Raw genomic sequence first — 13,175 nt, 5'->3', positions numbered from 1 at the left:
ATATATATATATATATATATATATATATATATATATATATATATATATATATATATATATATATATATATATATATATATATATATATCATTTCGATGAGAAGATTAACAAAATTATTTATTTAATTTCTTGGAAAATATACAAAATATTATTATTTTGATGGTTAGTTTTTTCTTAGTTTTACATTATACAATGAAGCATAAAAATGGCTTAATACTTCAATTGGTCCTCTGTTTTGTTAAGGAATTTCATTTTAGTCCTGAAGCTTTCAACAATCTCAATTTAGTCACAATTTTTGTAAAAATGCACACATTGTACCCCATTCGTTAAGGGCTAGCAGACGACATTAAGTATTGTTCACGTGTTGGAGTGAGAATGTGGTGAGGTGTTATTTTTTTTACGTGGACTAATTCCATAACAGAAGGAGTGGTGATGTGTTATTTTTTTTTACGTGGACTGATTCCATAACAGAAGGAGTGGTGATGTGGCTTAAGAAATTGGGATTTAGAGATAAATGAGATCAGACCTCTGAAAATTGGGATTTAGGGATTCGAAATTGGAGTTGGGAGTATCTGTTATGTATGGTGAAATGAGTTGTTGGGAGTATAATCTTTAGGCTTAATTGCATGTTAAGTGGGAGGTTATCACCATTATGCAATTTTGGTTCTTCATATTCAAATTGCATCAATTGGGTTCTACCAAATATTTAAATGTTGGATGGAATTAGGATGGTGGACATTGATTGGGTAAGACTTGAAGGACACCCAAGTAGTGCAATTAGAACTTGTGGATCAGCATGGCATGTCAATCATGTCAAGTTGTTTTAATATTCACTCAATCATGTCAAGTTGTTAGTTGTTAATAGTGTGTCATGGATGTCTTGTGATTGACATGAATGTACATAGTAGTTCTTTTGTAATGTGTTTATTCTAATGCTGGGAACATGTATGGTGTATTATATCAACAGCCTTCTTTATATACTTAATTTGTTGGGTTATTGTTAGGAAGGGAATTATTGAGAGAGGGAGAAATGTGTATTATAGAAGGGAATTTAGAAATAAAAGGGGTTATGTAGTTAGTTGTTTTGGGGAGAAACTTTCTCAGAAAGTCTATAAATAGTTTACCTTTGTGAGGTGTTAGGGGTCTTCTTTTTGGTATTGAAATCTTTGACTTTGGTGACAGGGAATAATACTCTGTGTGAAAGGAAGTTTTTTCCTTTGTAAACATTGTCTTCTATAGCCAATAGTGAATAATTCAGTTTGGGAGTTTATCTCTGGTTCTTCTCTGTCTCGTTTTTCTGGTCTTTGTTTCAAGGTGCCCAACTGTTATGTTGATGTTCTATTTCACAGGTTGAATGAAGCTGTAATGCATTTTGGGGAGAGCATCAAAGAGATAATCAATGAGGAGTTTGGTGATGGGATGTAAGTTTCAATTACACAATGATAAATTTCTCCCAAATTCTGAAGGTGGTTTTGTTTATGGTATGGTTTGTGGTTGGAGATTTCATGGCACTTGGATCATAGATTTTAATGTCAGAAACTTGGTAAGATGCAGAAGTTTGTATTGTGCATGGTTGAGTAAGTGAAACAAACGTAATAATATTAATTTTATCCATTTCTATTATGTCGCCGAGTAAAAATAAATCATTTTTCTTGTATTCGTTTTATTTTGCAATACTATCTTTTTTATTTAATAAAAATAATTATGATAATAAATAAACAACTTTTATTTAAATTTCAATACAATAAATTATCAAGAATAATATAAATATATGTAATAAAAACATATTTAACCGCATCATTAAAATTTTGTTAGAAGTAAAAGATGAGAATATTTATCTTTTTGTCCGTGTATATAAATTGTTTCTTACTCAATAATAAAGTAGCTTTTTAGGTTACGCCTAGTTTAACCCCTAAACTTATATATCCAGAACGGTAAATATATGTAATAAAAACATATTTAACTTGTATGATTTTGATGTAATTTTATTTGCAACTTTTAAAGAAAGAGTTTTGACTACTTATATAAGTGTCTTTTATAAAGAGAAATGATTATTTAAGTAACCTAAATTTTTTATTTGATATTATCCTTATTTATTTTTTATTCTTTTCTTTCTTGAAAAATTATAAAATTTTATACTTTTTAGACTATTTTATTTTTGTATTCTATGTCAAATGAATGTAAAAACGTTTTATGGTATTATTACTTTTTTATAAACTCATTCCTTTTTGGAACTTTGGAAGCTTCCACACACACACGGTAGATCTCTTGGTAAGATAGTCCGGGTCTCCTTTTGCAATCACTCCAAAAGTCATAATCACTTTCACTAGCTAGCTTTCAAAGAAAGTCATAATCACAATCCCTCCTTTATATATATTATTAGTGAAAAAGGAAGAAATATAATACTTGTTATGAATGTTCCCCTCTTAATTATAGGTAGGTATGAGTTTGAAAAAGGAAGAAATATAAAACTTATTTAAAAAATTAATTAAGATCTAATCAAAGATAATATAGGGACTACAGTTTTACGTTGAAACTATCCAAAAAAAAAAACACCTTTATTCATATCACTAGTCAACATTTATACCTTGGTTACGAAAATTTATTTCATGAGTACGGAACAAAAATTATGGTCTTAGAACAATATTTTATCGAACATATATTTCTAAAATTCCTGGATCACTCAATTAAAACAGAAACATGAAATCATCTTTCAAAGCATTCAAAACTAAAAATAACAATTACGAAGTAATTAAAAAAAATGTTAGATTTTCGTACCTTTTTGGCTTTTTGAATGAGACTAAAATATAAGTCCTTAAGATTGTAGTAAAAAATACTGACCAAAATCTCGAACCGCATTTCCTGAGGTGTGTAGACCACTGTTCTTAAGGACTTATTCGCGGTATGTTGCGCAAGTCCCCCAGGACACAATAGGAACTTCTCGAAATGTATTCGAGGATCACAGAACTAGCAAGAAACTCTGTAAAGAGTTTATACCTAGGATAATTTTAGGAGAAGAAGACAAAGAATGAACTTTGGTGTGTTTAGGAATGGGGACAGAGTTCTCTATTTATAGAGATAGGGAAGAATAAAATCAATAAAAAACAATAAAAAACAATAAATAATTTGGCCATTGCAGCACTTAAGAATTTGGCGGTTGGAATATTACCATTGGAGAAAGATGTCTTTTGCAATAATATGATATTATTACAACAATTCATCCTTTTGTTAAGTTTCTGAAGAAAAATGCCAATCCATCCAGAGGATGTTCCTCGGAATTCTCACAGCCTCTAGGCCAACAAGATTTTGCTGAAGCTCGAAATTTGTTTGAGAATTTGTTTTCCGTTTTTGTATGTGTATAATGGTTTAATAATTAATACGTGTGTTGTTTGGTGTAACAAAGGATTTCAAACTTTTTTCCTTTGAAAAATTTATATATTTTCGGAGTTATTTTTTAAATTCCAACAAATAAGAAAATCAAATGCGTCTACTCATATTTTCCTAGGTGATTCAAAGAGAAAATATGAACTTAAATATTTATATTAAATTTCCATCACATATATTATTAAACAAAAAAATTGAAAATCTCTTCTCTTCCTGCCGACATCATTGGTGCTTCAATTTTAATTTATAATGTTTTTCGCTCATAAAACAAAAGGTAAAGGTAAATAGGAACGGTGAAATGAAGGTAACTTCTTTAAAGTGAATAAATGATAAACACTTTTTCATTTAAGCGTCTTCTATTATTAAAAAGTATAAAAAAGTTAGGATTTAACAAGGACTTATTAAGAAAAATATTGATCATTGACACGTAGGTCACCATAAAATTAGGAGTGCAGCGAAAGCTGTGTGGGTTTTCTGTGTGTGCACTTCTCACAAATAGTATATCTGGAGAGAAAAACCAAAGAAGCCACTATAGTGTTTATGGTGAGATTCGAAAGTGAAGTAATCACCTTTTTGTTTAGTTAAATCTGAGTGAATATTTTCTTGTATTGTTTATTCACTAATAGAATATTTTCTATAAATGTTTCAAGGAGTTTTGTTGTACCTATTAATTATTATCAGTGAAATTTTTTTTCAGATTACGTAATGATACTTTGACACCTTAAAATGACAAATTTTTTACAACATACATGTGTCACGCTGTTATTGGAGTAAGTGGAATTTTTTTTTTAAAAAAGAGAAAATGTGGTAGAAATAGAAGACAGTGAATGGTTTTGGTTTTGGGTCTCATTTGGTGGTTTTCAAAAGAAAAAGAGAAAGGCAACCTTTGCACCTAGACTCCTTTTCGCTCTTTCCTACAAGCATTTTCGTTTTTTTCTTCCGTCGCACTCACCCATCAGTCACTGTCATTGCCGTTAAAGGATTCGGAGTTGGTAGGGAGACACGTTATTCACTGCAATCATTCCACCGTTAAGTGCTTACAAAGCCAGAAAACGTTATTAGAAGTCGATTTTTGAAGGTTTTAAATTTATTTCGCTAATGATTAATTTTTGTTTCATGAGTTTTTTTTTTTAATTTTTTGGACATTTAGGTTTTTCCTTAATAAAGTTAAATGTTTTTTGAAGTTTTTTTCATTTTTCATTTTATGAAAACATGTATACATTGTTGTAATTTAAACAAATAAATAAATAGGTTCATTTGACATCTAGATAATTTTTCCATAAACAATTTATAAATACTGGTGCTGAGTCGATAAAATTTATCCCTTTTTGTTTTTTAATGTAAGTTTATTTTTGTTTGTTGGAGAAACTTTTCTCTTTAATCATGAGTTTTCTTACCATTTTAATGTAGAAGCTGCAGATTTATTGTAGAATTTATCCTTGGACTTTGAACCCAAGACCACTGTAGTTCCGGAGCCTGCAAAGGTATGTATTTTTACTATAGAATTGATACATTAGAAACTTTGGATTTGTGTGTGATAACATATTCTTATAGTCTGCTTCTATACAGAGTGGGCACGCCTTAGCTAAGGGGTTCAAGCCATTTAACCTGAATGCAAGCTTCACTCCAAATGACCATCCATCGACTGCTTACTATTATGGAGGTAATTAAGGTAAGTTGTTATAACCTCAAAGAATGACGTTGAAATTGTTGATCGAATAACTTGTCCTTCTAGAAAATTGATGGTGACTGTAGGATTCTCTACAGGTTATGACGGGCAAGGTGATTGGAACTCTTACTCCAGATATATAAACCTTAACGGAGGGATGACGTAAGTACCACCTATAATGTTTACTACTACACTTTTGCTAAGTTGTCATAATTGTAACATAGAATTCTGACTAAGTTCCATTTTGTGCTGGCTAATTTATGCTATATGTATGGTTAACTTCAACATCAAACTATGAAATATGGATGCTTTCTACTTTCTAAAATCATGCATGATATCATCAAGATGATATTAAATTATTTTGCGTAAACATTTTTGTTTCAAATTTTAAATAGAAAATAACAGTATGTTATTTGTAATTTTGTAGTCAATATCTAATCCTAAAATAATTAGGTCATTTAGCTTTAGTTTTGATCACTTTGACGAGCTTAAAATCATTTGGGGTAACTATAAGTACCTTCCATGAGGTTGGTACTTGAATATTGACACAATCCTTTTTAGGATATTACACCAATTTCCTTTAGCTTATTATTTTTAAGGGCATAATGTAAGTAGTATGGTTGAACTTTCCCTAACAAGGAGGGTGCAAAGTGTTAATTCTTATCCTTTAGGGAAGGTAAGCATAATTAGCCATAATCATTTTATTTTGGACACAAAATTATTGAATTTAATGAATGTAATGTATGTTTGTCTTTAGAGTTGCATGTTGTTGGTGAACCAATATATTTAAATAAAGTTGGTCATCAAAGTGTGTTTAGGGACTACTTTCCTTATGGGAAAGTAGATGTTAACATGGTTATCAAATTTTGATAAAGAAATATGAGAATTTTTCATTAGAACATTTTTGTAGTTTGTATATATTGGTTGGGATAAGTGAGTTCTTGTTTCCCAATCGTAGTGGATTAGTGTTTTCAATTCCTTTTGACCTTGTTTCTGAGTTGGGGTGTGTGGGTAACTACAAGTGGGGCATTATAGTTTTTGAGTACTTTGTTAAGGTTTTTTATCACTTTTTATGTGAATGTTGTTTTATTTACTTTTGAAGGTTTGGTTTTGTCATCATTTTGTGACATCCAACTCAATGTACAGTACACGGATAACAAAGTTTCCAAGGTTGTTGAACTACATTGATATCAACATTGGTGACAAGTTCATAAAAGGATGGAAGAAATTTTGCACACAATATGGCTCGAAGGAAGGAGACGTTATGGTCTGCAAGGTTAAGAATCATTGAAAGGATATTATAGTTGAAGTTCACATTAATGGATGTCATTATAATGTTATACGTGTGAACCACAAAATATATCACCAATTTATGTTCATATCCTTAAATACTTATATTTATATAAATGTTTATTTATGACTTCTTGATCTCAATTAGTACGTTTTTATATAAATGTGTTTTATATGTTAATATTTATATATTAAGTTCAATTGTTAATTTTGGAATTTAATAACCATTTTTATACAATATAACATTTGTATAATAATCATTCATATAAATTCAAATTAAACATTTTTCACTAAAGCATTAATGGCATGGACTATGTTGACTAACATGTGAAAAATACGTGCCTTAAGTATGATAATCAATGGCTGAACATCATTTTTATTTCCAATAAGTCTTAAAAAAAATTGGTTCACTTAAAAATCAATGTTATTTTCACAGTTCATCCTTGTGTGCAGAAACTTTGCCTGAACTCTCCACTTATTTGGCCTTTGCTCCCAGTTCTGTTTCTGCACATTGAGTTTGAAAAAGAATTGTTCCTTGGCCATGGAGATCCATATACATGTGATAATCCATGACTGAACATCACTTCTATGGCCAATAAGTCTTAACAAAAATTTGGTTCACTTAAAAATCAATGTCATTTTCACAGTTCACCCCTGTGTGCAGAAATTTTGCCTGAACTATCCACTTATTTGGCCCTTGCTCTCAATCCTGTTTCTGCATATTGAGTTTGAAAAAGAATTGTTCCTTGGCCATGGAGATTCATATACGTGTGATAATCAATGGCAGAACAACACTTTTATGACTAATAAGTCTTAAAAAAATTTGGTTCACTTAAAAATCAATGCCATTTTCACAGTTGACTACTGTGTGCAGAAACTTTGCATGAACTCCTCACTTATTTGGCCTTTGCTCCCAGCTGTGTTTGTGCACATTGAGTTTTAAAAAGAATTGTTCCTTGGCCATGAAGATCCATATACATGTGATAATCATTGACTAAAGATCACTTTTATGGCCAATAAGTCTTAAAAATAATTTGGTTCACTTAAAAATTAATGTCATTTTTTCAATTGACCCTTGTGTACAGAAACTTGCCTAAACTCCCCACTTATTTGGCCTTTGCTTCCAGTTCTGTTTGTGCACATTGAGTTTTAAAAATAATTGTTCCTTGGCCATGGGGTTCCATATAAATGTGATAATCAATTGGTGAACATCACTTGTATGGCCAATAAGTCTTAAAAAAAATTGGTTCGCTTAATAATCAATGCTATTTTCATAGTTGACCCTTGTGTGCAGAAACTTTTCCTGAACTCTCCACTTATTTGGCCTTTGCTCCCAGTTGTATTTATGCACATTGAGTTTTACAAAATAAGCTTGGAATACACAGTGGGAGGAGTTAATTATTTTAATTCGCCCAACGCACAAGAGTGTATTCGTTGTGCGAATTAATTTTAATTCATGCACTAAACTACTTTAATTCGCTAAGTGCATAGTATTTGGTGCGCTATGCGAATCTTAAAAATGTTGTCTTCTTTTAATTGGCTGATTCATTCAACGCATAAGTACTTGTGTGATGTGCGAATTTCTTTTGTGGGCTCTGCTAATTTTTCCTTGCGCTATCTGAGAATTGGCTGACAGATTCCAATTTATACATCTTTTCCTGAACAATTCAATTTATACATCTTTTCCTGAACAATAATTTACGTAACAATCTACTCCCTATTACAACTTTTCACTGAGTAATTACATAAATAACTACAAGATTAATATCATTTATAAATGTAAAAATAACTATTTTTCACACTTATCAGTATCTCCTAATTTCCCCTTCTTTGTTTTTGTGCTTTATATATTATATATTGGTCGAAGATTTAATCTAGGGTTATTGCTTCCACTTATTATTAGTATTTTTTATCATTTTCTCAACAACTCGTATCTGAGCTCCGATTAGGAGCTTTGGTTCGTGATTTGCAAATGGGAGATAGTGATGGTGTCGAATCATTATCAAGTTGGATTCTTCAAATGTAATATGAAAATCTCAAATGGAAGATCTGTTATTTTATCAAGACTTGGATGATCGTATTGAGGATCAGGGTCTCAAACTAATAGATAAATCTGATAGAGACTAGAAGAAGATAATCCAAAATACTATTAGTCTGATCCAACAATTGATGGATCAATATATCATGTATCAGGTGAGACTTTAACTTACAGCTTGTGGAAGAGATTAGACGAGTTTTTTGAATTTAAAAATCTCTTGAATAAGACATTTCTTATTCAGAAGCTAGGAAACTTGTAATACAGGGGTGATTTTTCAGTAGCTAAACACTTCAGTAGTTTTCAAAATCTCATGAATCAGTTGATCATAAATATTATATTAAAAGATGAGCTATTGATGTTGTTGTTGCTTAGCTCATCACCAAATAGTTGGGAGACACTTCCTATATCTCTGAATAGTTATGCTCCCAGTGGAAAATACTACAAAAAAGCTAGATTTATTGACGACTTGTATATGTTAAAAACAGAAAAATTTCATCAATAATGGCTATTTCTTTACTGATTACCAAAGAGCAAAAGTTTGTTAGTAAAAACATTGTCAGTAACATTTATCATTAGATATTGATCGTTGATAATTATTGAGGGATACATATGTTGATAGCTACTGAGAGATACATCTTCCACTAATTACCGACAATTAATATCCATCAGGAATTACATGTGTCCGTTGAGACTTCTCATCAATAAACTGGCGAGATCCTTTTTTAATGACTTTGCTAAAATACCTCATTTGTACCTATAACAAAATATGAACTTATATGTACACATCAATTTTAAAATGCATAAGTTATATAATAGATAGAAAAAGAATGAAGGTTTGTACCATATAAATGACATGTCATAAATAGTAATATGGAACCATATATATATATATATATATATATATATATATATAAAACACCATCCTTTTTTGAAGTTTGATTTCTTTGGACGATAACACAATTTATTACGATAGTCTAAAGAATTTCAATGTGCTAACAATGAGTTCCAGAGATGCTCTTTTATCCAATGACGACATTCTTCTGTATTTCTTACATCTCTAAACATCTCATATAACTTATGAAATGCATTGCGGTGAAGATTTTTCTTACTTAAAATTTCATACTCAAGTTTTCACATAACCTTCTGCTATAACAATAAATGTTAAAATGGAATTGATACACTCTATTGAGCATTAGACTTAATATACATCAATAAGAATTTAGAATTATTTATCATCTTATCATGTTTACATGTCGTTTTATCAAATTTAACAAAAAAAAAAAACATAATTGTACAACTTTTTAAAAGTAAAAATCAAATTAAAACAAATAAAAATAATAATAAATTTTTTTGTTAAAAGAAATATAATTAAACCTTATTTTAATAAATGTTAACGTTCAACTATAATCAGTTTACCTCACTCTAAATTTAATAATTGTTTTAGGATTTATGTTGGAGTTCATCTACCTAACTTTAAATAGTGTGAATTTTGAGCGGCTTCATATTTCGACTGATAATTATCTGTATTCTTATATTCATATTAATGTTGTTTTAATTTTAGTTTTAGCATTTCAAAATTCTGTTTAGAGTAATTTACGTGAATTTGTGATTGAGAAAGTTTGTGTCTAAGTGAAGCTGAGATAACAGTGCAGAAACCAACAAGCTCATAACATTTGTTTATGCAGTGACAAAAGCACGTGCAAAAGTTAGATAACATCTTCTTACGTCTTTCAATTCAATTTAGTGGCTTTTAAGGTTGAAAAACTGTTCTTTAACAACTATGTCATGACAACTTTAAGGTTGTGTTACCCCTCGCTTTAACGTTAATTATCCCCAAGTGCCACTAAAAGCATAAAAAAAATCTCAACACGTTTTCCATTTAATATTACAATAATAAAGTTAGATGAAGCCAACAGAAAGGACATGCACCACCGATAACATTTACAAGGCTGGTTTGTTTTGACATCATATATAGATGATATTTGTCATTTGCTTTGCGTGTGTATTCGTGGCAGTTTCCAATACTAAGTAAAGATTCTCAATCCAACAGTATAAATAGGGGCCATGTAGAGGAATGTAAGCATCTCTTAATCAAATCATATATCTCTCTTGCACTCTTTATATCTACCTTAGCCCCTCTTCTTCTGTTAAGAAAAATGTCAAACCCTCCTTACATCAATGCTGCATTTCGTTCATCAAGAGATTATGAAGTGTATTTCTTCGCCAAGAACAAGTATGTGAGGTTGTATTACACCCCTGGAGGAACTGATGACAAGATTTTAACTAATCTGCGTTTGATTAGTAGTGGTTTTCCATCACTCGCAGGAACGCCATTTGCAGAACCTGGAGTAGACTGTTCCTTTGACACTGAAGCGAGTGAAGCATATGTGTTCTCCGGCAACCTCTGTGCCTACATTGACTATGCTCCAGCTACAACAAATGACAAGATACTCGTAGGTCCTACCACAATTGCTGAAATGTTTCCTGCCCTCAGAAACACGGTGTTTGCGGAGGGCATAGACTCTGCATTTAGATCAACCAGAGGAAAAGAAGTTTACTTATTCAAGGGAAATAAGTATGTTCGCTTAGACTATGATTCGAAGCAGGTGGGCAACATTAGCAACATCACTGATGGGTTTCCTGTTCTGAATGGTACCATCTTTGAAAATGGAATCGATGCGTGTTTTGCTTCTCATGTGGACTCTGAAGCTTACCTTTTCAAAGGAGACAAGTATGTGCGTATCCATTTCACTCCAGGTAAAACTGATGACACTCTTATCGGTGATGTTAGGCCTATCCTTGATGGTTGGCCCGTTCTTAGAGGCATTTTGCCTGTCAGCTAAACAAGCCTTCACTCTCATGCATCAACCACCTTAGCCTCCTCACAATCAATAAGGGTTTCATTTCTAACGTTTGTTTTCTTTCTCTTTAATGTAACATTAGGATTGGAAGCATGTTTCCTTTCCTAATGTAACAAGTCTGAATGTTTGTCTTTCGTTTCTTGTACCTGCATGTTTCTTTCCTATCATCATGTTGTGCACTTAATAAAACTGGGTGGTTTAGTTTAAGAGAATTATTGTTATAGATTTTGTTTAATCCGTAAAATTATTCTTCATGACTTTATGAATAATTCTTATCAAAACGTAAAGATGCCTCTAATCTTAGCTAGAAAAGGAAACTCTGTAATCATATTCTATATAGCAGAATAAATAAACTAGGTTTTGGAGGAGCAACAAGCGATCATATTTCAAGGACTACAATTTATGAAAAAGGTATTTATGATAAAATCATCCATTATGAAAGATAAACTCTTTCTCTCAATAATTTGCATGAAATTTCAACTTAAAATAACTTATTAAGTTTGAATACCTATTCTTTTTTCTAAGCTAATTTACATAAAGAAATAAATTACGTACATTATTTTAACGTGAATGTGATGAAATTTATGAATAATAAAAAACATGAATGGGAGAGATTTATATAGAAAGTAGAAAAAGAAACTCTAGATTAATAATTTACAATTCTTTTGTATTGTATTGATGATGATGTGCAATGGTTTGGATTGTTTTTTAAGCTTATGATGTTAATCTCTCTGCACTTTTTATTCCGTATCCAGGATGAGCAATGGTTTAGTTATTGTGTTCAATTTTTTGTTGAGACTCATGATGTTAGCTTTCTTGCATCCCTAATGTATACGACTATCATATTTTTTGTAAAAGGGTTATAACACCCCAATGTTCTACTATATTAATTAATTAATTCTTTGTTGATAAAAAAAAAATCTATAGTTCCTATTAGTTGTGACAATTTTCAGCAACAATGAACACGAATTCATAATATATAAAATAGTTGTTAAACTCTTATTAACTTTAATAAATATAAATACTGAAATTTGTAGCATTTTGCATTGTGTTAGAGCTGATTCTATATAAGGTCCAATATTAAACGGACTCCATTTCGACACGAATAAAAATATTTTTTTATTAAAAAATAAAAAATAAATTCATATTTTTTGATATTTAAATAACAGTTTTTCTTTAGTCAACTAAATAACATTTTATTGCCAAAGTTTGTATCTTTCTCTTTAATCTAACATTGGGATTGGATGCCTGTTTCCTGTAACACCGTGTAATTTGTGCACTTAATAATAAATAAAAGTGGCTGGTTTGATTTGGTGTATACAATGATTATTATAGATTCAATTTAATCCATAAAGATAATTTTTATAACTTTATGGATAATTCTTATCAAAAAATTAATTTTTGGTAAAGTTGACTCTAATCTTTGCTACAAGAGGAAAGTCTCCATAATTTTATTTTATAACTGCATTATCTTTTGATATCTAAAGGGTAAAATAAATAAACTAGTTTTTCGAGGAGCAAATAAATTTTTCAAAGAATGAAAGGCAATTGTGATTGAATTGAATAAAATCATCCATTATGAATGATAAACTCTCTTCCTAAATATGCAACACAATTTAGCATTCAGAATTTAAATTTAAAAGAACCTATTAAACTTGAATAACTATTCTTTTTCTCTCTCTCTCTAAGCTTGGTTAAATAAATAAACAAATTATATTAATACTCCTTCAATAGCCCCTCTTTATTTTTGTCAGCAAAGATATATAAATAAGCATACAATATTCACCCTTCAATAATTAAGACATTCTCTGCTAAAACAAATAAATTTTATTATGTAGACATCATAACATCAGTTAAAACTTAAATATTGATGCTAATGATGTAGAAAGTCAAACACACATTATGCGAAGATGAAGATATGAAGATGAACATT

General features: G+C 30.3%; 1 protein-coding gene across 1 annotated transcript; it reads left to right on the top strand.

Annotated features, from left to right (window-relative positions):
* The first annotated feature begins 10,444 nt into the window (after positions 1-10,444).
* LOC106771395 (albumin-2-like) lies at positions 10,445-11,454 on the top strand. The gene has a single exon (XM_014657367.2). The coding sequence runs from the start codon at positions 10,538-10,540 to the stop codon at positions 11,222-11,224; it is 687 nt and encodes a 228-aa protein (XP_014512853.1). The 5' UTR covers positions 10,445-10,537; the 3' UTR covers positions 11,225-11,454.
* Positions 11,455-13,175: the final 1,721 nt, after the last annotated feature.

Source organism: Vigna radiata, chromosome 8 (assembly GCF_000741045.1).
Source record: "Vigna radiata var. radiata cultivar VC1973A chromosome 8, Vradiata_ver6, whole genome shotgun sequence".
Classification (NCBI taxonomy): domain Eukaryota; kingdom Viridiplantae; phylum Streptophyta; class Magnoliopsida; order Fabales; family Fabaceae; genus Vigna; species Vigna radiata.
The sequence above is the reverse complement of the archived record's forward strand: the minus strand, read 5'-3'. Positions and strand labels throughout refer to the sequence as shown.